The following is a 22,746-nucleotide window of genomic DNA, read 5'->3' on the forward strand; positions in this document are numbered from 1 at the left end:
GCGCAGGCGTCAAATATTAATTACCCATACGTACTGTACTATTATTAAACGGCAAGTTTTATCGCCTTATTTGGCAATATGATTGAATTATTCAATGATTTACAAAGTAAGTAATTTACTGTCAACAAAACTGGCTAACTGTTGGTAGTAATATTGTCTGATTTGGGCACCAGAGTTGTGCGGTCCATCCAGCTGTAATATCACTATTATTGATATGAAATGTGTGACCAGATTGTGTACAAGTCTAACCTGATGATATCTGGTGTTCTAGTTGCTGTACTAACTCCTTTTTATCTGTCAACTGGCTCCTAAGGGCTGTCACCATGGTAATGATATGCTGATGACAAGATAGATTACTTACCTACAACCTCGGATGACAAATTTGATGTCACCACACTTCTCAACCTGTTATTGACAGTAAGTGATGAGAGTGTACTTGTGATAGTGTCCTTATTTGTGAGGTGTACTTATTAGTGAGGGGTTATCACCACAAACTAGTCTGAAGTTAGACTACTCCCAGAGAAGGTTGGTCACACTTCATCAACATCTCATATGGTCTCAAAGAAAGTTCAACCCCTAATAACTCAGTATTGATGTGAATTGTAACTAGGGTTGGGTGATATTTAATTTGTGATAAAGTCTGTAATGTCTGTTTTCACTGTGGATTCTTTTTAAATTTATTTTTTAACTAAAAAGTTAACCAATTGACACGGCTAGTGATAGTATGCACAAACTGTATCAAATACGAGGCCCAGAAGACACAAATTAGACAATGAGTGCAATAATTATTTTAAAATGTGGTAAATATTGCCTATGTGATAATATTGCTAAGGCTAAATACCTGATTTGACGATTTATTGAAACATTGCCTAACCTGAACTGTTGGGCTTAACATTCAAATGTAAATATTAACATTCGAACATTCGTTATCTCACCAATGCTCATTTATTATGGTTGTAAATGGTTTTTACTTTTAAAATGTTAACATCAGTTAATTCAGTTTTATTGAGGAAAAAAGTTTCACAATGTATGCAAACCTATCCTTGATGTAGTACATGACCTATCCTTCATGTTAGCAATGCAAAAGCATCATTATTGTTGATAAACTGAGTGGGTGTAACAACATTCAAATTAAAGAATGTTCAAATAAATGTAACATTCAATTTCAAGAGACATGTTTGTATGTGCAATCATATGTGGCAATACATGACATGCTAACCCCCTCCTCCCCTTTTGGTCGGTCTAAATCATGAGACAATGAATTGGTCCCACCATGTTCAGGAGATGCTCACTGTTCTAGTTGTGTCTCTAGTGTGGCCACTTGTTTTCTTCTCTCCATAATCTGATCACTCATTTTCCTGCTTTCATCCACCAACACGCCCACCTGTGTAACCGATAGCAACCAACAACAAAGAAGTCACACTAACCTCATCATGATAACAATGAGACTGGTTGTCATGGCAACAATGAGACATGAGGTCATTAAGTGTAGTCTGCCTACACATGATGTCATTTTAGGATCATGTGATCCAGCTAACCCACTTGTTGGTATATTGTTCCTGTAGAGATGGTAACTGTTGTTGAAGGTTGTTGAGTTGTGTTGTCAGCTGTTCCACCTCTCTAGTGAGACCATCAACTAGTTCCTGAGGAAAATATCACCTGCTCTAATAAGGTCACTGATACCTCTCCCTGACCCTACCTACCATACGTATAAGAACATTGACAAGTCAAAAGTTGACAAATTCACACTGACTTGGTAAAGCCTGTAAATCCTTATCTATCACTATTACACCTCAGAACAAAGGAGCCACCCTGAGCTACATTCACATTGTAGTCCAGTTTGTGACTCTGTCCGGGCTACTTTTATACTTTATTTGTTTATTAAGACTTTACAGCACAAGTGCTGAAGGTCTGTAGGACTCCTGGTCCTACATCCTGTTTAAAGTTGTTACAGCTATATCTGAATGCAATTATATAGACATTAAGGTCAAAATCGATTGTGGGGATCAATTAATACTCACGTGATTAGTATGCATGACTTGGATTTGGCTAAGAAAACGACTAACATACAGTACCTAATGGCATTTATAAACAACAGGTACACCATGACCGACTAAGTCATGAGATGCTTGCAAATGTGCACTTAGGAATGTTGTAAATATAGCAAAAAAAATCCTACATTACGGGCCTGTAAATATAGCCACTTCCATTGATGTACTCCTAATCAGTATGTTAGCAGCCTTTTACTAATCTTGTGTGGCTGTTAGATGTGCCATTCTTGCTGCCATTATTATGACATCATTGTTTAATTATATTCCATTGTTACATCTCCGTAATGCTAGAGTGACCAGTGACCAGACCCTTCATCTCTAATCGAAGGGGTGGCTGCTCCAGACCAGGGTTTCAACACAGAAGGAGAAGTAAAAAGATGGAAGTAAAGAAGAATACCACTAATGTGATGAGACCAATAATCCATTGTATACTGTAGTGTATAGGATAATTAATGTTGTAATATTATGTAATGTATGCCTGCCCTGCACTTATGCGCATGCTTGTAGTTTTGAAATCACGTGATTAGTACAGGGGTTTACGAAGTTTTTGCAAGTTCCGTAATTCAAACGTTCGCACATGCGCATTATTGTTCTTTCATTTATCTCGAGACGAATGTCGTCTACTACAACTGTACATAATGATAGTGTTCAAATATGATACGGTAGCTACAGTAGTTCACGTTGACATGGTCTTATTCACTTTTGTGCCTAGGAATTTAAACTGCATTGTATGCGCATGTGCAAAAGTTTGAATTACGTACAAAGCCGTGTCTACGTACGTCTACACTACATATCGTGTTTGAATATCTACCAGTAGATATGAGTAGGCAGTTCTAGTAGATGACACTCGTGTTTAAAGCGATAAATCTCAAGATAAATGAGGAATAGTGACACACATGTGCGAATATTTGAATTACGAAATTACGGACTTTGCAAACCCTTGTACAGAGGCTTTGAGGTTGTAATATTGGCACGATCATATTACGCATGTGCAACAGATATAGCCAATGAAATTACTCTTTGTGAAATTCAAATATGCTGTGTAGATTTCATTGGCTAGTTACTGCACATGTGCGACGTATTCGTGTATCAAGCAACCTCAAAACCTCTGTAAATATATTCCAGCGTGGTCGTCCTTTTTAATTCTTAGGCATGAAGACATGACAACTGAAGATGAGGATGGCGGACAGTAAACCAGCATTTGGTAATTTAGAAACTTTCGATACAGACAGTGAAACAATAGCTGCTTACTTAGAGCAAGTGGAACTATTTCTTCAAGCCAATGCTGTCGCAGATGAGAAGAAAGTAGCTAGTCTCACATAGCCAGACACACAAAAGAAAAGTAGTGGTCTGACTATGTGAGACTAGAAAGTAGCAGTATTCCTGAGTGTGATTGGACAGAAAATGTATTCTCTTTTACGTAATTTTAGTGTCTCCTACATTGCCAAAGGATAGCACTTTCAAGATATGTTTCAGCCGTTACTGTACTATATGTAATGCAAGCTTTATTCAACCCACCAGTCATCACTGAGAAATTTTTAACACTGTGAGGTTCACTAATTGGCTACCAATCACAAGTACTCAATATCGGTATCGATACTCATCAATACCATGACAAAAGTACTTGGAATCATATCAAAGCAAAATTTTCTGGTATCGCCCACCCTAGAAGCAAGAGTGCATAATAATAGAAGAAGAGGGAGGCTAGAAGTGAGTCAATTCAAAGACGAATAGCCGAGAAGGATCTAGGCTTCAACAAGGTTGTTGAAATAGCACAAGGTAAGGAAGCTGCAGCGAGGGACACTCAGTTGTTGAAGAGTAGCCAATCCTATTAATCAATCAGGGGCAAGGCTACCAATGGCAAGCAGTCGGCATTGACGACTCTCAGTTGGTGACAGTGCAACTGGAATCAGGAAACTATTTTCGTTTTCAAGTGTACATTGGAGCTCAGTGCAACGTGGTGCCAGTGGCATTGTACAAAAAAGCAGTAATGGATACCAGACTAGAAAAAATCTCAGCAACTGAGTCAAACTTTACTGCATATGGTGGGACCATATTACCAGTGGTTGGAACAGTAGCATTGCTAGTGGCAAGAGGTGGTAAGAGGTACAAGCTGCACTGCAAGTTGGTGAACTGCAGGAACATACATCCATTGCTCGGAAGAAAGGCTTGTTTGAAAATGAACATCACCTCATATTAAGACAATGATGAATTACGTAGACTAGCTCACCAGTATACACAATTGAAGTTAACAGTGCTATAAGCAAAGAAGAATTGATCAAGCAGTATCCAACAGTGTCTGGACCCAGTATTGGTATGTTGCCTGGTGAGTACCACATCCGCATCAATGAACAGTGTCACCCAACTCAGCAAGCACCTAGGTGAATTCCTGTTGCAATTCGAGACCAACTGAAGGAGACTCAACTAACACGGCAAGGTGTATTGAAACCAGTGACGGAGCCTACAGTTTGGATTAGCTCAATGATACTGTGGCTGTGAAAAAGAAGAATGGCAACCTACATATCTGTTTAGATCCAAAAGACCTAAACTGTGCAATCCAACGTGAGCATTACCAATTGCCTACCATTGAAGATCTTGCAACTCGATTACACAGAGCCAAACTGTTTACCATCCTTGATGTCCACAATGGGTTCTGGCATGTCTCTCTGGATGAGCAGTCCTCACTACTAACCACTTTCCACACACCATTTGGACGATATCAATGGACACGAATGTCATTTGGCATATGCTCAGCCCCAGAAGTGTTCCAGCGCAAAATGCATGAATTGATAGAGGGCCTCTTGTGAAAGATCTACCACTGATTCATCCAGGTGACTTACGTTTACCAGGGCAAGTGAGATGGACAGTGGGAGTGTGCCCTAGAAGGTCCTAAAAGTTATGAGGTCAATGTGGGAAACACTACATACAGGAGAAATCGACAACAGCTGATTCTTTTGAAGACAAAACAACAAAGATGGTTACCATATCAGGCAGAGGAGGTCCCACAACCTATACGTCAACCAGAAAATGTCAGTCCATCCAATACTATGGACCATAGTCCAGAGTATCCTGATACACCCAGCAGTAGGGATAACAATTCAGCAAGCAACACAATGCCTGAGGATAACACCATGATGCCAAGAAGGTCAGAGCAAACTACTAGAAAGCCAACTTGGATGGCTGACTACATACCTAGCTAAGCAAAAATAAAAACTTCCCCCCTTCCATTATTTACTCTTGCTTGTAGTAATAAATTTTTTTTGATTAACTACAATTTTTTTGTTGTTGTAGAAAATCATTATGTAGCTGCATGTCGTTTTTATCTGTCACATTTTTTTTTTTTGTTAGAGGGGAGATATGATAACAATTGTTGCATACACATTATTGATTGTGGTATTTGCCCATGTGCATGTGATCTCAATAAACCAAGTCTAATCATCAGCGAGTTGGCACAAGCTACCAAGTGACATTCATTACACTTACAAGAAACTGTTTTCCAATGTAGTTCTACCTTAAGGCTAAGAACCTGGTGAGCTGCCAGTAGTAGAAGTAGAGGTGAAATATGGTTTACAGAGATGTGTGCTTTCACTTGTTGTGGTAGAAGGTGACGGCCCAAGCTTGTTTGGTTGTGATTGGTTGGGACAAGTTTCCTTGGACTGGAAAACAATTGGTTTGTCTACACTAGATTCAGGTCTCACACAAGTAGAGGCACTGAAAGGAAAGTACAAGGAACTATTTCACCAGGGATAGGGACTCACCACCCCCCAAAAATCAACAAGAATTAAGGTCATTCCCAACTTGGTTTATTACATTATTATGGGAAGTTCATCCCCAACTTAGCTACACTGCTACATCCATTGAACCAATTACTAAAGTCCAATAGTTCATGGAAATGGTCATCTGAGTGTGAGAAAACTTTTTAGGTGGCAAAGAACCAGTTAACTCCTGCCAAAGTATTAGCCCATTACAATCCATCTTTGCCACTGCAACTAGCTGCTGATGTTTCAGCATACAGAATTGGGGTAGTGATCTCCCATGCTTACCCAGATGGTACCGAGAGGCCTATAGCATATGCTACCGAGAGGCCTATAGCATATGCTACCGAGAGGCCTATAGCATATGCTACCGAGAGGCCTATAGCATATGCTACCGAGAGGCCTATAGCATATGCTACCGAGAGGCCTATAGCATATGCTACCGAGAGGCCTATAGCATATGCTTCACGAACATTATCCAGTAGTGAGAAAAACTATGCCAAACTAGAAAAAGAAACACTGTCACTAGTTCTTGGTAATCAGAAATTTCATTCATTTCTGTATGGCCATGAGTTTACACTGTACACGGATCATAAACCCTTGACCACTATATTTTGAGCCCAAAGAAAGGAATTCCTCCTTTATCTGCGGCCAGATTATAAAGATGGGCACTGCTGTTATCAGCATACACTTACAAGATAGTACCTACCAAGGCTCATGTCAATGCAGACGGATTGTCACGCTTACCCTTATCTGAAGAATCTACAGATTCAGTATCTTCAACATTTGTCAGATTAAATCGCTACCAATTACATCACAACAACTCAAAGCTGCCACACACCATGACCCTGTGTTGAGTAAGGTACTATTGTACAACAAGAGTGGTTGGCCAGTGGTAGTTCCAGAAATTTTGAAATCATACTGGAAGCGACGGTTGGAGATAAGTCTCGAAGATGAGTGCTTGATGTGGGGTATCCGTGTCATCGTTCCGCACAAGTGGAGGAAATCAGTCTTACAAGAACTTCACCAGAGTCACTGGAGTAGTACACGTAAAGGCTTTAGCTCGAAGCTACATGTGATGGCCAGGCCTAGACCAAGAGATTGAAGGGTTGGTTAAGAGTTGCAAGCAGTTAAGAATGCACCAGCTGTAGCACCTCTTAATCATTGGCTGTGGCCACCCAAACCCTAGCAGAGACTTCATGTGGACTTTGCTGGTCCCTTCCGTGGACATACATTCCTCATCGTGGTGGATGCTCACTCAAAGTGGCCTGAGGTTGTGAAAATGAAGACCACCACTGCCGCCACAACTATTCAAGAACTTAGAAAACTATTTTCTACTTTCAGACTACCTGAACAATCGGTTTCCGATAACGGACCTCAGTTTGTCTCATCAGAGGTTGCTCAATTCCTCAAGAGCAATGGTGTGAAATACATTAAGTCTGCTCCATACCACCCTTTGACTAATGAACGTTTTGTGCAGAGCCTTAAGAGAGCCATGCTGTCAAGTGATTCACTCACAACCATTCCCATTTGAGCAGAGATTAGCAACACATTTGTTACAGTACAACACCACTGTCCACCTACTACTAATGCTACACCTTGTATGTTCCTTATGAATCATCCATTATGTACTAGATTAGATTTACTTCATCCTGATGTTGAAGGAAGAGTGGTAGATCAACAAGCTAAACACAAGGTAAGCCATGATAGTGGTAGTCGGGAGAGATGATTTTTTGTTGGACAGAGAGTGATGGCACATAATTTGCTACCAGGACCAAACTGGATCCCTGGTACTGTGATTGAACATCACAGTACCATATCTGGTCCAAGTGAGAGTAGAGGAGGACAAGTGTGGAAACGCCATGTGGACATGTTGCATGAAGTTGGTGATATACCAATGGAAGAGCCAGTTGATTAGTAACCAGACTAATCCTGTGGAAGATACAATTTTACCACAATTATTTCAACAGAATGAGAGCTAGTTGCTGATAGCCAGAACCAACCTGTTGAGAGTCAAAATCAACCACTAACACAGGATCAGCTAACTGTTGATGCAAACTCAACTGCTGCTCCCCAAGTACAAATGAGAGGACCAATGACCATTCTACAGCTACTCGTAGATATCCATGTAGAGAACATAGACTACCCAAACGTTACCGTACTGATGTAAGTAATTAACTTTTTTGTTTTACAGTATTGCACTTATGCTTTGGGGAGGAGTGTAGTGTATTGTGATAATTAATGTTGTAATATTATGTAATGTATGCCTGCACTTATGCGCATGCTTGTAGTTTGAAATCACTTGATTAGTAAATATATTCTGGCGTGGTCGTCCTTTTTATTAATCCTTTGGCATCACCAGTAGGACATGACATATACTTGTTAACACTTTCATTGAGTTCTTATCAATTTCTTCAAGTTTCATGAAGTAGTATATTACAAGCAAGTTGGTGTGACAGATGCTGGATTTATGTTCGAAAAAAAAATCTGCCTACCAACCTGACCACAGTTGCAAGGCTAGAGGTAACCATACTAAGTTACTAAGGAAACATACTAAGTCATTAATTTTTCAAATCAACACTTTCCTTAGAGGAGCATGTATAGATGACACAAAGCTAATTATTTAAGGAGCAGATAAGCTGTACCATAGATGATATACCTACTGACATGTCAATATTATCTATGGCTGTACTTATAAGATGATTACATGGTCTGAACATACTGCCACGTCCTCAATAATCAGTGACCGCACCCCTAAATGATCTAGCTGTCATCAACTGTGGTTTTGCAGCAAAAACTAGACATGACAAACCACGCCCCTTAATTTGTTGTGAAGCTCACTCTAGACAAGCATTGAGATTAAGACACTCTAATAGTCACAGTCACAGCCACAAGACACTCTAATAGTCACAGTCACAGCCTGTATATCATAGCTATGTGCTAACAAAACATTTAATATACCAAAACAATTTTAGATGATATATAATTCTATTGAGGATATCGTCATTGATGAAATATGACAAGTATATGACAACGACCCCCTGTCCCCACTTGAGAAAATAGTATGAATAAACACACAAGAAGTCATCAATACTACTTCACAAAGACTGTAGTGGCATGCGTCCTAGTCAGGGATCACATGAGACTAGAAAGATGAAGAAGCCTCCAGACGAACAATAGCAACAATTGGCCGCCATGAAGAAATGAGTATTAAATCCACCATTCAACATCTCCTTCGCCATTTGTGAAATGGTGGAATTACCGTATTTGACTGGTTAATAGCCGCGGCTACTATAACGTTCAACAAGCAAAACCCTGCGGCTACTATCTGAGAGTGGCTACTATGAGCTTGTGTGGCAGCAGCCCGTGGTGTTTATATGGATTCACGAGTGACTGACCTTGTTTAATTATCTGTCAATACTGTCATTCATTTTAACTTCTCTCAAAAATGCTATTTCCTGGCTTAAAACAACTCCTTTACCTGGTTTCTGCTTCAGATGTGTCTAGTCAACACTTGCAACAGTACATTCAGATACAAACCGCGGCTCTTATCCGAGGGCAGCTCTTATGACAATAATTCTAGGCTATGGAACAGTTACTACCCGGGGGTGGCTATTATACAAGCTGCTACTATTAACCAGTCAAATACGGTATTAAGGAAGATCTTTAGCAATGTTTCAAATACATTATCAAGACATTATCAAGACATTACCAGTACAATTTTCGCTGACTGGCATAGTTATTACATCATCCTTGGCACAAAACAATATTGCGATGTAATCTAAAGTGTGCAACAGTGATCAGATGATTTATTTGCCGTCCCCACACAAACTTCCTGGCATGCGAGACTATGATGTGTAAACAAGAGTTCATAGGAGAGTATCCTACTCTCATATTTCTCTGTAGAACATGAAGCTACGATTTAATGATAGGGTGTTGTGGTTTGTGATGCATGAGCAGCCGTAAAAGTGCAAGAATTGTTAGTGTTTTGCTACACTCGCGACGTTCAGGAAAGCCATATTCATGAATGGCCAAGCAAGAAATGCCTACGCAGTAGTGGTGCTATGATATGAAATTTTTCATATCATGATATCATGGCACTTATATTACGATAATCATGATATTAAATGAATTGAATTTGTGAATATTTTCACAGGACAAGTTTTATTCAGTCTATCTATTATTAAGCATCACCACATGTTGTCAGAGAAAAATATCCTCATATTTTGCAAATATCAAGTCACTTTTCACTAAATAATTTGTGTTTTTTATATATCACAATATGGCATTTTCTCTATCATGATTATCATGAAATGTTACTATCACAATGATCATGATAATCATTATCATGGTATCACTACTATGCAGTTGTCTAAATCTATGAAAGTACACTTGTAGTTCAGTGACAAACGCTGGTTGCTAGCAACGTTGTTAGGCACGAGTTCAATCGATATCATGTTCACTTAATGACACATCATTAATTAGACAAAGAGAAATGGACGAACTCAAAAATGATACATCATAACTTCACAATACACCCTTCTACAGGGGTATATGAGTATAATTATATTGTGAACTCTTGGTGTAAATTAATAACAATGCCTAAGTTACTGCTAGGCGAGTCTGCATACTAAAGTAGAATATATCAGTTATACCACGGGCACTCGTGCTTTGCCTGTATATACGCACTCACTCTCGGGCTTGTGTGTATATACCAGGCAAAGCACTCATGCACCTAACACCGAGCGCCTAACACACATTACACTAACAACATTAATTGGCGTGGACAATATCTCAACTATTTTTCACACACCCATACCTACTGTGTTACCTGAGACAGCGTCTAAGTATCTACCAATATCCTTCAGATTACCAACACAAACCCCTTCCGTGTAGCCCTCAGACACTTTCTCTTGTGATTCCATTGACTTGTACTTACATGTTGTTTTATTTTGTATTGCTTTTGTAATAGTGTATAGTCACTGTATTGCTTGTTTGTTTTTGTGGGAGCACGTTTGCAGGCTCAGCCTTTTGTGCAACCATGACCAACCTATTCCATCTAAATTAGTAGTTCGTTACTTGGGGATGTACATCAATTCTCATCTTAAATGGAGTGATCATGTCAAATATATAACAGCTAAAGCCTCCCGTTCACTCAACTATTTAAGACACACTCTTTTTGCAAGTCCATCTACTGTTAAATCTGCTGCCTACAATTGCCTTGTTAGACCATTACTAGAATATGCCTCACCTGTATGGTATTTACACACTGCCAGAGACATTGATAGACTAGAAGCAATTCAGAGACGAGCTGCACGCTGGGTGTGTGGTAGCAGATGGAATCCTCATTCACATAACTGGTCCAAATCTTCTACTTCTTGTTTGCAGGACCTAAGATGGCCTGCGCTCCATACTCGTCAGTCCTATTTTACTATAACTCAAGTACACGATATTTTACATGACAGAGTTTCTATCCCCATTCAACTCACATTTCAAGTTTTCAAGCACCAATACTAGATCCCATTCACTTTCACTTACCACATCATCATCTACCATTAACGCATACCGTTTTTCTTTTTTATAAATTCTCCATTTCTTTGGAACTCAGTACCTGTAGAAATTTTACAAATTTCCAAAGCAATTCCTTTTCGGATGGCACTTCGTCGATTTCTGCTCAGCTAACCTGATTTTGTAATTTTCTCTTTGTTTTCTTTTTGTATAGGTGTGTAGTTGTCGTGTGTCATGTTTTTGCTGTATGTTTTATTTTGTACTTGTAACTGTATGTATGTATGTATGTCTTTGTAAGGGGAGCACGTTTGCAGGCTTTGCCTTTTGTGTGACCCTTGTCTTTTGACAAAAATCGATAATCTAATTTAACCCTTGTCTTTTGACAGAAATTGATAATTATTATTATACCTCCCACGTACCCTTACCAGTTCAGAAGCGTCTAGGGGACAGGAAACAACGTATTGATAAACGTTGCCTTAAGCACGAGTGTAGGCCTACGTAATAACCTGAACTGCTGAAAAATCGAAGTGTTGGTCCATAGATATTAGAGTACTCTAATATCTATGGTTGGTCCCTCCAGTCCACCCTCCGAAACCTATTAAACTTCACCTTAATTTCAAAGTCTTGTAGGCGAGAAAGGTTACTGTCCTGATCCGCTTGTAGTCCAGTGGTTGTCTTCTCCATTTTTAAACAATTCCCGCTTACAATTTAATTATTCTAAATAATGGCCACCCCTACAACGAATCAGGACAAGTTACGGGAACGCTACCCGCCCATCGAACCCTATCAGTTCTCGTGGCTGAACGTGTCCCAGCTACATACGATCTACTACGAGCAATGTGGCAACCCTAACGGCGTCCCGGTGGTGGTTCTGTGAGTGTATTCGTATAATTTCGAACAGTATCACGAGTACGCATGTATTGAGGGGTGGCATGATTGTAGATTCTACTGGTTTACCTTGGGAGTTCAGTGTGTTCTGTAGTGGGAAAATATGGTCAGTGTCTGTCTGTCTGTCTGTCTGACCACAACCTAAAGTGTAACTAGTTGGGAAGTGACATCAAAGAATAAAACTGAGTGAGGTTTATGTACAAAAACAAGAGGAGGGAATTTTATTACAAGCCTGCCAGGTACTATATAGTACTCCCTTCCTAGCTAGATCATTTGAGTAGATCGTTTGATCACTTGATAGTAGATTTTTTTTTGTTGTGAGAAAGATTTTCACAAAGTGCCGCCATTCAAATTTCATTAAACAATGATTGAATTTTAATCGGGAAAATTTCACAGATATATAGCTGCCAATCCATCCTCCCCCACTCTATAAATAGCATACGTAAATATTTTGAGGGGAAAATTTTTTGCGGTTTGGGGGGTTACCAGCGAGAATTTTATCCTTGAAATATACATTTTGGAAGTGTTTGTAAATCCACAAAAAAATATTTTATTAGGTAACATAGCACAACTTTAAAAAATTTGCCCTTCAAAATATAGGCTATGCAATATAATGGTATTTATCTTATAGCAATAATGGTGTGTACTTTAACTCAATTTCTGTTTGACTTATTACAGACATGGTGGGCCAGGTGGTGGATGCTCAATGACTGACCGGCAATATTTTGATCCTAATTTGTACCGGATCATACTGTATGATCAAAGGGGAGCTGGCCGATCAAGACCACAGGCTGAAATCAAAGTGAGTATTGTAGTTAACACCATTGACAAGCACATTAAAAAAAATAGTTGATAGTGAACACTGAGAATTTATGCAATGACAACTTTTCACTACAATACAATAGTGATGGATGATAGTACCTTTGAAGTTAGATGGCTTCATGGGTACACAAGATAATAGGATGCAACATGTTCACAACAATTAATATTCATGAACAAGAGTGGATGTTATCATTTTGCATGTGAAGCCATGAGAATTCCCAGCCAACTAACTACAATTTGTAACAGGTTGAGTGACTAAGGTGATTGACTGCTCTATTAGAGTATCTTGTTTGGAAGAAATCATCTTGTATTTTACCACCAAATAGTATTCAGAAGAATGACACAATGTGGTACATTAGGTAATGTGTGAGTGTTAGTATTGACTTGTTACAGGAGAACACAACATGGCATCTCATTGAAGATATGGAGACTCTCAGGAAACATTTAAGTATGTCCCTTGTAGCTAGCCACTTTCTTTGTTGTTGCACAGGTCAGAAAAAAAGACTACCTTTTCTCAGTCAGTGAGTAGTTGAACATCTGAGAGATGGTATCTATTTGAAAAGTTTTGCTTGACCATTTTAAAGGCAAAAACATAAAAATTAATGAAACAAAGATAAAAGATCAACTGAATAAAAAGGAGACTAGCATGATTTTTTCCTGACATGATTAACTGCATAATATGCCTGCCCCCTCACTGATAGTCATCGCCTCTTTGTGTGCAGATATTGACCAGTGGATGTTGTTTGGCGGTAGTTGGGGTGCTACCCTATCCTTGCTCTATGCTCAGACTCATCCGGACCATGTGCTAGCCCTGATTATCAGGGGTGTGTTTGCTATTAGAAGGTGAGGTCGCCACACCCACCTGTGATCCAAGTGGATGTGTCGGTGATCACCAGGTCTGAGGTGGAGTGGTTGTACCAATCAGGTGCCTCCCACATCTTTCCTGACTACTGGGAGGAGTTCATTGGCCCGATCCCTGAAGTAAGTGGGTGTGGCTGTATTAGTTGAGCCACACCCATTCATCACAGGTGGAGAGACACAATCTGGTGGAGGCATACTACCGACGTCTCACTGGTGATAATGAAGAGGTAGGTGTGGCTGTTGATCAGCCACTGCAGCATGGGGTGTGGCTGTGTTTGCAGGTGCAGATGAAGTGTGCTCGTGCTTGGAGCTGCTGGGAGTGCCGTTTACTGAAGATGGTCCCAGATCTTGCCATGGTATCTGCACGGGTGTTCAATGAGCAGTCAAAATGGCCTCTGGCATTTGCCAAGATTGAATGGTAATGCATACAGAGGAGGCTGGTCAATTGATGGTATATGCAGTGCATTATCTGATGTACTGTAACAAGACCTAGCTTGATACACACACAACTACTGTCACCACATGACCTGTAGGTTATGGGATATCCAGATGGACCTGACCATCCTCTGATGTCATTTTATGTCATCTATTAATCATTTTGTTTCCTTCAGTCATTATTTTGTACATGGAGGCTGGCTTGAGACGGATGATCACATCTTTAGAAGAATTGACAAGATCCGTCATATTCCAGGAGTGATAGTTCAGGGTCGTTATGATATGGTCTGTCCTTCACAAACAGCTTGGCAATTACACAAGGTTAGACACAGGTTTGTGTGGTTGTGTAATACTTTAAACACTGTTTGTTTTGTTAGTTATGGCCTGAGGCAGAACTACACATGGTCTTATTGGCTGGCCACTCATCCACAGAACTGGGGATCACTTCTAAACTAATAGAAACTACTGACAAATTTGGTCTTTCTTTTAAAAAATTACCACATGAAAGTTAAAATTCAGTGAATTCATGATGTACAGTGTATAACATATGATACTATTTATAGTAAAAAAAAAAAACAAATTGTGCTATTTATAGGCTGCAGAAAATTATTGTTATACCATTGAGTAGAGTGTGTGTCCATGCTCAGTTGCTTTGTACTTTGTAGTGTAAGGTTGCTGTCTCTGTGGGGGAGGTCTGCTTGGGTAGTTATTCAACATGGCTGCTGCTGCTGCTGTATTCTTGTTGCTGCTACGAGGAGTTTGTTGTTGATCTTGAAGGTGTGGATCATCTAATAATTTATTATGGTGCACCTGTGTAGGTGGTGTGGGGTGTACCACTGCTGATGCTCGGTATCCCATTGTGTGTGCCTTTCTAACATTATCTAGTGCAGTAAACTGACTTGTCTGTTGTCGTGATGAATGTGATATTTGTGGTGCTTGATGGTTAGGTGGGGAAGGGTATCCCCCCACGGGACCCTCCCTCTGATGATGTGAACTACGATGAGGTGTTGATGGGTTGAGCATGTCCATAGATTTGGGGCGTGGCTGAGCTCCTCCCCTCCACTGCTGCTCTGCAGGCACATTGGAGGGAACATGAACTGAGTTTCTATTGGGGACACCTGAAGAATTGTATCGTTGGTTCATGGGGACTCTATGAGGTGTAAGTGATGACGGTAAGCCATCCAGGGCCACACTCCTTCTGTTACCAGGTGCACCACTTCTTAAAGGAGTTCTACTACTAAATGTGGAGTCAGTTCTTCTTTGCTTCTCTTCCGCCATTTGCTGCTGTTGTTCCTTACGCCATTCTTCCAACTTCTTAGCATTTTCTAATTTCTTCTTTTCTACCGCTCTACGTTGATCTTCCCTTCTTTGCTCTTCTTCTCTCTGCTTCTCCAATTCTCTTCTTCTAGCAAGTGCTCGTTGTGCTAATTCTTTGTCAGTTATTTGTTGCTGGTCTTTCTCAGATTTCTCATCAAGATAAAGTTTCTTCAGTTTGGATTGCTGTCTTCTCTCCAGTTCAATGATTGGTATAACAGTCTTCAGCAGTAGCTTGCCATTACGCAGCTCTCTAGCTAACACTTTCACTTCATCAACAAATAATAATTCCTTTTTCTTTCTGTGAGCCTCCTCAGCAATCTACAATAATAAAATGAGTTTCCAAATGCATTGGACGTTTAATGTAGACCACTTATTATAATCCAGACACTTAGGTAAGGTCCCAAAGTACCCTTAGTATATACGAATACCTAAGGTGTCCTTCAGGTCTACACACACACACACTCACTGCTATGCTGTTCATCCTGGCCTCATGGTTTGGTGTAATAGCCTGTATGTTATCCAGGAGTGCTTGCCTGTCTGGTTCCTATGGTAATAACATGTTGTTCAGAAGAAGCCATAAAGACCACTTACAATAGCAGGACAGATAACTGGTATACTAAAACTTCTATTAGACTGAGATGATATCAACCTAAAACATGACCATTACTGGATCACATGAGCAGTCACTATTAATAGAATGAACACACTTTCTCAATGACAACAGAGTCTCAGTCATGTCTTTACACTTCACAATGGCTTCCTCAAGATTCTGCCCCTCTTCTTTGATCATTCTACAAGTGATGATGTCATTGTAGTAGGCATTACTTGGAGTACTCACCTTTCTTCTAATACAATCACTTCTAGTTCTCGTTCCATCACATTCTTAATGGAGTCCTCCAGCGGTAAGTATCGATCTGTTGAATAAAAGAACCACCAGGTGAGCCACTAGACATGTGCTAAAATTATGATTAAACAATGGGATAGGAAAATGAAATATGGGATGAACCCGCAAGTTAAATTAGATCATAAAATTTATAACTATACAATATAGGAGTTCAGAGAAGAGAAGAAAATTATCTCTAATTTTTCACTTGTTACCTAGCTACCAACCATAGAAAAATAGCTAGCTAGAAGATCACACAAAAATTCTTGTCACAACTTTATTACTCCAGTAGTGTACCAGTAGTGTACCAGTAGTGTACCACTTTGTATCTGAATGCTCATCCATACAATCAATTACTGAAAAGTTAAGTAGCCATTACGCTACATTTTCAGTTATGTCCCACAGCGTTACAAACAAAGAACATACAAGAAGTGTCTCTGCAATTAATTCACTCGCTATGGAACAGTGTTTAGTCTGATAGTCAGCATAGCCACAGGGAAGACATATTGTGCTATTGCAAATTGGCACCTAGCATTGTCAGCAAAAGGAATTCGAAAATCCATGATACGTGTATTGTACATACTGCATTCGGCAAAAAGGTATGTCTTGGGACAAAACGACATTGAACAGTGAAGAAACCAAGCCAGTAGTCAAATCCATTGTTGAGTTATGCTTGGTTGGAGGCATCAGTCAGGCAGGCAGTCATCAGTAGAAAAGTCAGCTAAATTGGGGTTTAGGGTTGGTCTGAAGACATTTTTTGGGCTTGGTCATGCCTAACCCTGTTACTGCCAAGCTGTCATGAAGGAAAAGTGAGACTGGTTTAATTTTTGGGTGATATTTTTTGGGCAAGAAAGCCTAAACCTCCATGATCCCTAATATACAGTACGGTAACAGTACTACCATACCTTATGATGTGTAAGGGTCATTGTGATAATGAGGTGATTATAAAACATTTTATCATAACACATTACAAGAGACTTCTCTTTTTCAGCGATGAAATGGGATGTTTGGGACCAAATTATTTCTTCTTATTACAGAGTTTACTCAGAGAGTTTTATAAGAATCACTTAAATTCCAAGCTACATTTTCCTACTAAGTAAACTACTCATGGGGCATAGGTTGTTAGCTAGTGTAATGAGTGGTTGAAATAGTGTTGAGAATAACAGCATCGTAATTGATGAGTGATGTGAGTATGAAGTATGTGTGCCCACACTCCCACCCAGATATGTACACAATTAATACACTAAACCAGAAGGCATCGTGGTCCTGATTTGTACTAGTTTGTGACAAATTAGTTTATGTTCAGTGGTAAGAGAGCACTCATACCTCTCAGGTACATAGCTACTTCCAGGGGCAGATACAGGAGGGAAGAGGCACAAACAGGCTAACTTGTACATGGTTGGGAAGAGCAATTTCTCTTGATTTTTGAAGCAGCAAATAATCACCTCTTAGTAGTATGTATCTCACTGTTGACTTTTGCCATTTTGACCTTTACAAATGGAAAGCTGGTCCTAATGTCACAGTAATGTTTATCAGATCTGGTGATCTTGTACAGTAAACAGTGACACATACTAACAACTAGTAGATATTGCCAATTGTTTGACATCAAAAAGTTAACAAGTGCAGTTCATCACCTGTTGTTAACAACCTGTTGTAATGAGATCACTACAATATAAATTATTTATGACTACGTTGAGTTTACTATATAGACCCTGACCAAGGAGGAGCAATACACAGGTGGAAGGTATTGTTACAAGGATCTGGTACCACATCACAATTCTTTCAAGTAGACAGTCCACACAAATTCACAGCAAATATTTGGCAATTGAAGACAAAATTGTCATAGTTTAGTTTTGAACATTAATTCCCAAACTCAATCATAGTCAATCAATTAAGTAGTGTTGACTTGTTGAGACCAAATCCTTTTGTATGGAGACTTTTCTATTGTGTCCTTATGAGAAGTGTATATATACACTGGCCAGTAGAGCATATCACTGGCTCCACTGTATGTAATGATGTAAGACATGTACACAACAGTAAGCAAGTGTATCTTTAGAAGAAAAACATGTTGTCTTAGGACATGAAAAGTTAACTATATGTTTCTGGTTCCCTTCCATTACAATTTAACCAAAACTTGTTAATTTAGCAGTTAAGCAGTTCAATGGAAACCAAACAGGTACAATTACAGCAATTTAATAGGAATATAGAGTAGTTAGAGGATCAAAATGTTGTTGTAAGATACCTTATCTTAAATTTATTTATTTACAAACAAACAAACAAACAAACAAAATGGAGTTCACATGCGTAAGCTGTTTATTCAACAGATTCACTTGGTGAATTATCTGATACAGTTTGAGATACAATGTAACATCACTTGGTTGTACAAGTGAAACTAATACAGCACTCCACTTTGCCTTACTTTGTAACAGTGCTAAAAATCCTCAAAACATAGCTAGAATGGACACTTTCTCTTACAAACTCTCCAAATAAGGCTTGATAGCAATAATAGTAACATATATAACTTACAAATATACCATATAGCCGGAAAGTTTGGTGAATTTGCCACAATAGGATTTTGGCGAGAACAAAGTTTGGCGAATTTGTAGATATAATACAGATTTGTATTGGACAAACAATTTGGCGGATCTTAGTTTGGCGAAACATCATTCACTCGTCAAATTTTCCAAACTTTCCAGCCATACGGTATTTGATTTGTACCACTACCATATATGTGTGTCTGCTAAAAAACCCTCTATTGTAGCAATATGGACCAAAACTTCAATAGTTAGCAGTAATAGTACTCACTCTGTAACTCGATCAAGCCCCTAGCACTGGATGCCACAGCTGACGCAAGCCTCTCAATCTCAACACCTTGGACTCTGCACTGTCGCTGCATCACATCCACCGCAATCTCATCCACTGCCGCCTCTAGTAACCTAAAATTGTGGACACCACTTCATTAACTACATTAAGTTATAAGGGTTCCTTGTTCATGTGACTTTACCAAATTGGGCACTTTGCTATGAAGGTGATATTTGTTTCAGTAATGGCTCCATTTCAACATGGACATATCATATATCCCTTAGGCTCCTTATAAGGATTCCTGATCCATATACAATAATCACTATATACCAGGGAGTAGACAAATATACTGTATGACTTGATCACCGCAATACTTGTAGTCTAGACTACAGTGCCACATTGTATAAGAAAATGTTTTGCCGGGACCATAGTTTCACTATGAATACACATTTAGTGGATTATTTGCTAGCTCTAATATCATAGATATCACGGGTGGTTCTCTGTCCGCATATAACTACTCACCGGAACTCATTGAATGTTTCTTCAGATTGCACATGGTAGGCTTCCTCCTCGGGCTCTAGTTCCATCCTCTGTAACCGTAGTGATGAACCGGGATGATCTGTGTGTACGATCATTCACTGATGAACATCATATAGAGCAGTAAAGACTTACAAGTGTTGAGGACGGCACTTCTGATCCGAGACATGATTTGGCCACAAGAGTATTTCATGAAATGTTCAAATGTCTGCAACTGACGAGAGTGCTGGGCCCTTAGCAGCTGAAATTCCGATCGTACTTGTCGTACTGAGCGACGTGCCTCCTTCACAGAACGTACAAGGTGATCAGGAGTTCCACCTACCAAAGAATGCAATACAACAAATGGACAATTAAGCAAAATAGATGGCACAGCTAACCACACTATGGCCCACATTAATGAGTGAAGACCACATGTTAACAGTTTAGGGTTGGGCCAGCTGTCACAAGTATTAGCTCACCACTGGCTAGGCTGCTCATTGAATGTGTGAGATGCTTGCCACCAGACACAATGTGGGTCTGAAGTTCATTAATCTTCTGCTCAGCCTGCACACTGCTAGTACTATATAATGATAACATGTCATATTGTGTCATCCGATGTCATCACAGCATGCTCACCTCATCCTCCTGTGAGGTAGACGAGTTGATGATGTCACTGGTTGTCGGGGGAGACTAGATATTGGGGGAGTGGCATCTCGGGATGGACAACTACTGCTACCTTCACGATGAGCCCTACTGTGATTACCAAAGTCATCAATTGACTCGTACATGTGAGCCTTTTTGGTATGTCCAACTTTGTCACGACGAGTGATTGGTGACTGTGTTGTACTAGCATCCGTGCTGTCAGTGTCCACTGAATTGTGTGTTGGTTGCTGAAGTAATGGCAGATTAGTTTGATTGAGATCTCGCAGTAACAATATCCCAGTATCACCAGCATGGCTGCAATGAACACCAATATTACAATGAGATAACTGGTGGGAACAATACTAGGTGTATTGATCACTGATATGTATAGAACAGAAGACTAGCAAGTGAAACACATACCACACTCATTACTACAATAAACCTATAAGGATTGACTAAGCCATACAAAGTCACAGGAAACATGTCATTCAATAAGTATGTCCATAAAGTGTCACTATAAGTGAATTCATCATTCCACCAATGCCAGTAATCATCACTGACAATACCTGGTCATTTACTCACTTTGGCTCCTGTAGTTCACTCCACTGGTCAGTGTGTCTGTCTTGTGTGTATAGAACATTATCTGGCCAGCTGGCTACTGCTGGGTCAAGATGAAAAGCATCCACAAATAATTTTTTGAGCCCAGCCATAGTTAGGACTTTTGGCATTGGTTTTCTCTTCATCTCACCATGGTAACGAAGGAACAAGTGGTCTAACAAGACACAGCATATGTTAACAAGACCCCCACACAAGAACATAAAACTCACCATTAGATTTCTTAGATAAGGAATTGGCTCTCTTAACGCTGGTGACACCAGGGCTGAGCACACGATTACTGGATGGCATACGCCCATCATCATCTTGTTCTTCTCCAGATGACAAGTTCCCATTGGTCTGTTGTGTGTGAGAATAAAATATGTTGGCAACTTAATAAGACTAGAACACATGTACTGAAACAAATAAGGTCAGCAATGTTTTGTCAATAACAGATGCCAACCCAGCTACATGTTAGCACAATGTGTACCTCATAACACTGATAATCTAGTCAACTAACACATGTACAGTGTTACAGGCAGTATAATAACAATGTCAACATTTTGACATAAGACAGCATCAGAAGCTGACATAGAACTGAACTAACATTCCAGGACATCATACAACATCACAACTTACATGTTGTCCACTATTTATTCCTGAGTCTCTTGAGTCATCAATACTAAGGTTGACATCCTTTGCATGATCAGGATATTTCGACTTAAACAACTCCAAAAATTTCTCTTTCTCCTTTTTCTTTTGCGCTTGTTCAACAGCAGCTGCTTCAATATCTTTAGCATTTTGTTCTAAGTTATCAACAGTGTGCCGGCGTGCAGCTCGCTTCTTGAAGCGTAGACCTGGCATATCCTGCAATAATGAGCCAACTTAACACCACATGTTAAAATAGCAGAAATTAAACACAATCAGTTGATGGTTAATTCCTATGGGAACTCTTATTGTGAAGCGAAGCCTTCACGATGATAGAACACTGCCCACCTATGATGGCTACACGCAACATTCATCGGGTCAAGAACTGGGGACTGCGGCTGACAACACCCCCGTAGCCGCAAACTTACCTCCAAGTTGGAAGTGATACAGGCGACAATAACCTGATATAGGTCACACTTGTTATAGCCTAGGTGTGAATAAAATTATCGCTTCAACACGAGCCGCCACGGGCAATGTTTGTGATAGATAAACAAGCTGCTTGTAGCTGAACAACACACGACCACTATGTTTACCCCCAAACAAGTGTACTGCTTACATAAACAGAACACCGTAGTATCGATCCATCGCTGTACCCCCTGAACATCATGAGCGATATTTCATAAAAGGGAACAGTTTAAATGTTGAACAATTACATGCATCGCTGCAGTCTGACCCAATACAACTACAGGTATACAAATACAACTACAAGTACACAAATACAACAGTACTTAAGGCAGTACTCACCTTTGCAAGCGTGTGTGTACCTCGTGCGAAGCTCTATTAACATATAAAATACAATACCCGATCACAAGTACGATCACTTTGCAATCAGGTCGCTCCTACATACGCTCGTATTTATTAACCGTAAATAAACCTGCCCACCTTTATAAGTGGTGAAAACTTTGGTGGCACACGTGACTCCCTAAAGCCCTACACCGGATGTTATTTAGGCGCTGTTTCCGTA

At 39.8% G+C, this 22,746-nt stretch overlaps 3 protein-coding genes across 6 annotated transcripts; 1 reads left to right on the forward strand and 2 right to left on the reverse strand.

Moving 5' to 3' along the window:
* Window positions 1-50: 50 nt before the first annotated feature.
* LOC136248699 (paramyosin-like) lies at window positions 51-12,068 on the reverse strand. 2 transcript variants are annotated; one of them, XM_066040488.1, is made up of 7 exons: window positions 11,924-12,068; window positions 1,543-1,643; window positions 1,428-1,497; window positions 1,293-1,384; window positions 362-405; window positions 250-315; window positions 51-192 (listed from the first exon to the last, which is right to left on the reverse strand). In XM_066040488.1, exons 1-7 carry the CDS (start codon window positions 11,996-11,998, stop codon window positions 122-124), a joined length of 519 nt encoding a protein of 172 aa, XP_065896560.1. In that variant the 5' UTR covers window positions 11,999-12,068; the 3' UTR covers window positions 51-121. The 2 variants fall into 2 exon arrangements, with proteins under 2 accessions (XP_065896560.1, XP_065896559.1); XM_066040487.1 differs by having other exon boundaries at window positions 51-203.
* On the forward strand, window positions 12,010-14,912 carry LOC136248685 (probable proline iminopeptidase). Of its 3 annotated transcripts, XM_066040469.1 has the most exons (9): window positions 12,011-12,187; window positions 12,881-13,004; window positions 13,418-13,472; window positions 13,747-13,867; window positions 13,921-14,005; window positions 14,053-14,112; window positions 14,167-14,303; window positions 14,497-14,641; window positions 14,698-14,843. In XM_066040469.1, the coding sequence occupies exons 1-9, from the start codon at window positions 12,039-12,041 to the stop codon at window positions 14,830-14,832; spliced, it is 1,011 nt and encodes a 336-aa protein (XP_065896541.1). In that variant the 5' UTR covers window positions 12,011-12,038; the 3' UTR covers window positions 14,833-14,843. The 3 variants fall into 3 exon arrangements, with proteins under 3 accessions (XP_065896540.1, XP_065896541.1, XP_065896542.1); XM_066040468.1 differs by having other exon boundaries at window positions 12,010-12,187; window positions 14,053-14,303; XM_066040470.1 differs by having other exon boundaries at window positions 12,169-12,308; window positions 14,053-14,303; window positions 14,698-14,912.
* Window positions 14,784-22,682, reverse strand: LOC136248650 (uncharacterized). The gene is made up of 14 exons (XM_066040417.1): window positions 22,527-22,682; window positions 21,714-21,941; window positions 21,308-21,434; window positions 21,063-21,252; window positions 20,475-20,795; window positions 20,318-20,418; window positions 19,995-20,177; window positions 19,845-19,941; window positions 19,326-19,456; window positions 16,476-16,551; window positions 16,345-16,428; window positions 16,229-16,286; window positions 16,104-16,181; window positions 14,784-15,955 (listed from the first exon to the last, which is right to left on the reverse strand). The coding sequence occupies exons 2-14, from the start codon at window positions 21,936-21,938 to the stop codon at window positions 14,933-14,935; spliced, it is 2,694 nt and encodes an 897-aa protein (XP_065896489.1). The 5' UTR covers window positions 21,939-21,941; window positions 22,527-22,682; the 3' UTR covers window positions 14,784-14,932.
* Between the last annotated feature and the right edge of the window lie 64 nt (window positions 22,683-22,746).

Source organism: Dysidea avara, chromosome 3, assembly GCF_963678975.1.
Source record: "Dysidea avara chromosome 3, odDysAvar1.4, whole genome shotgun sequence".
Lineage (NCBI taxonomy): Eukaryota > Metazoa > Porifera > Demospongiae > Dictyoceratida > Dysideidae > Dysidea > Dysidea avara.

Bases quoted from the DNA above. Each gene is read 5' to 3' on its own strand.
- LOC136248699 (XM_066040487.1), bottom strand. From the start codon at position 11,998: ATGGAGAAGACAACCACTGGACTACAAGCGGATCAGGACAGTAACCTT. The intron at 406-1,292 runs GTGAGCATCTCC...TGTCAATAACAG, and splicing joins CTAGAGACACAACTAGAACA to GTTGAGAAGTGTGGTGACAT. The intron at 204-249 runs GTTAGACTTGTA...TATCAATAATAG, and splicing joins AGAACACCAGATATCATCAG to TGATATTACAGCTGGATGGA.
- LOC136248685 (XM_066040468.1), top strand. From the start codon at position 12,039: ATGGCCACCCCTACAACGAATCAGGACAAGTTACGGGAACGCTACCCG. The intron at 12,188-12,880 runs GTGAGTGTATTC...GACTTATTACAG, and splicing joins GGCGTCCCGGTGGTGGTTCT to ACATGGTGGGCCAGGTGGTG. The intron at 14,006-14,052 runs GTAAGTGGGTGT...CATTCATCACAG, and splicing joins TCATTGGCCCGATCCCTGAA to GTGGAGAGACACAATCTGGT.
- LOC136248650 (XM_066040417.1), bottom strand. From the start codon at position 21,938: ATGCCAGGTCTACGCTTCAAGAAGCGAGCTGCACGCCGGCACACTGTT. The intron at 20,178-20,317 runs GTGAGCTAATAC...ATTCTTTGGTAG, and splicing joins AATGAGCAGCCTAGCCAGTG to GTGGAACTCCTGATCACCTT. The intron at 15,956-16,103 runs GTGAGTGTGTGT...TTATTATTGTAG, and splicing joins CCAGGATGAACAGCATAGCA to ATTGCTGAGGAGGCTCACAG.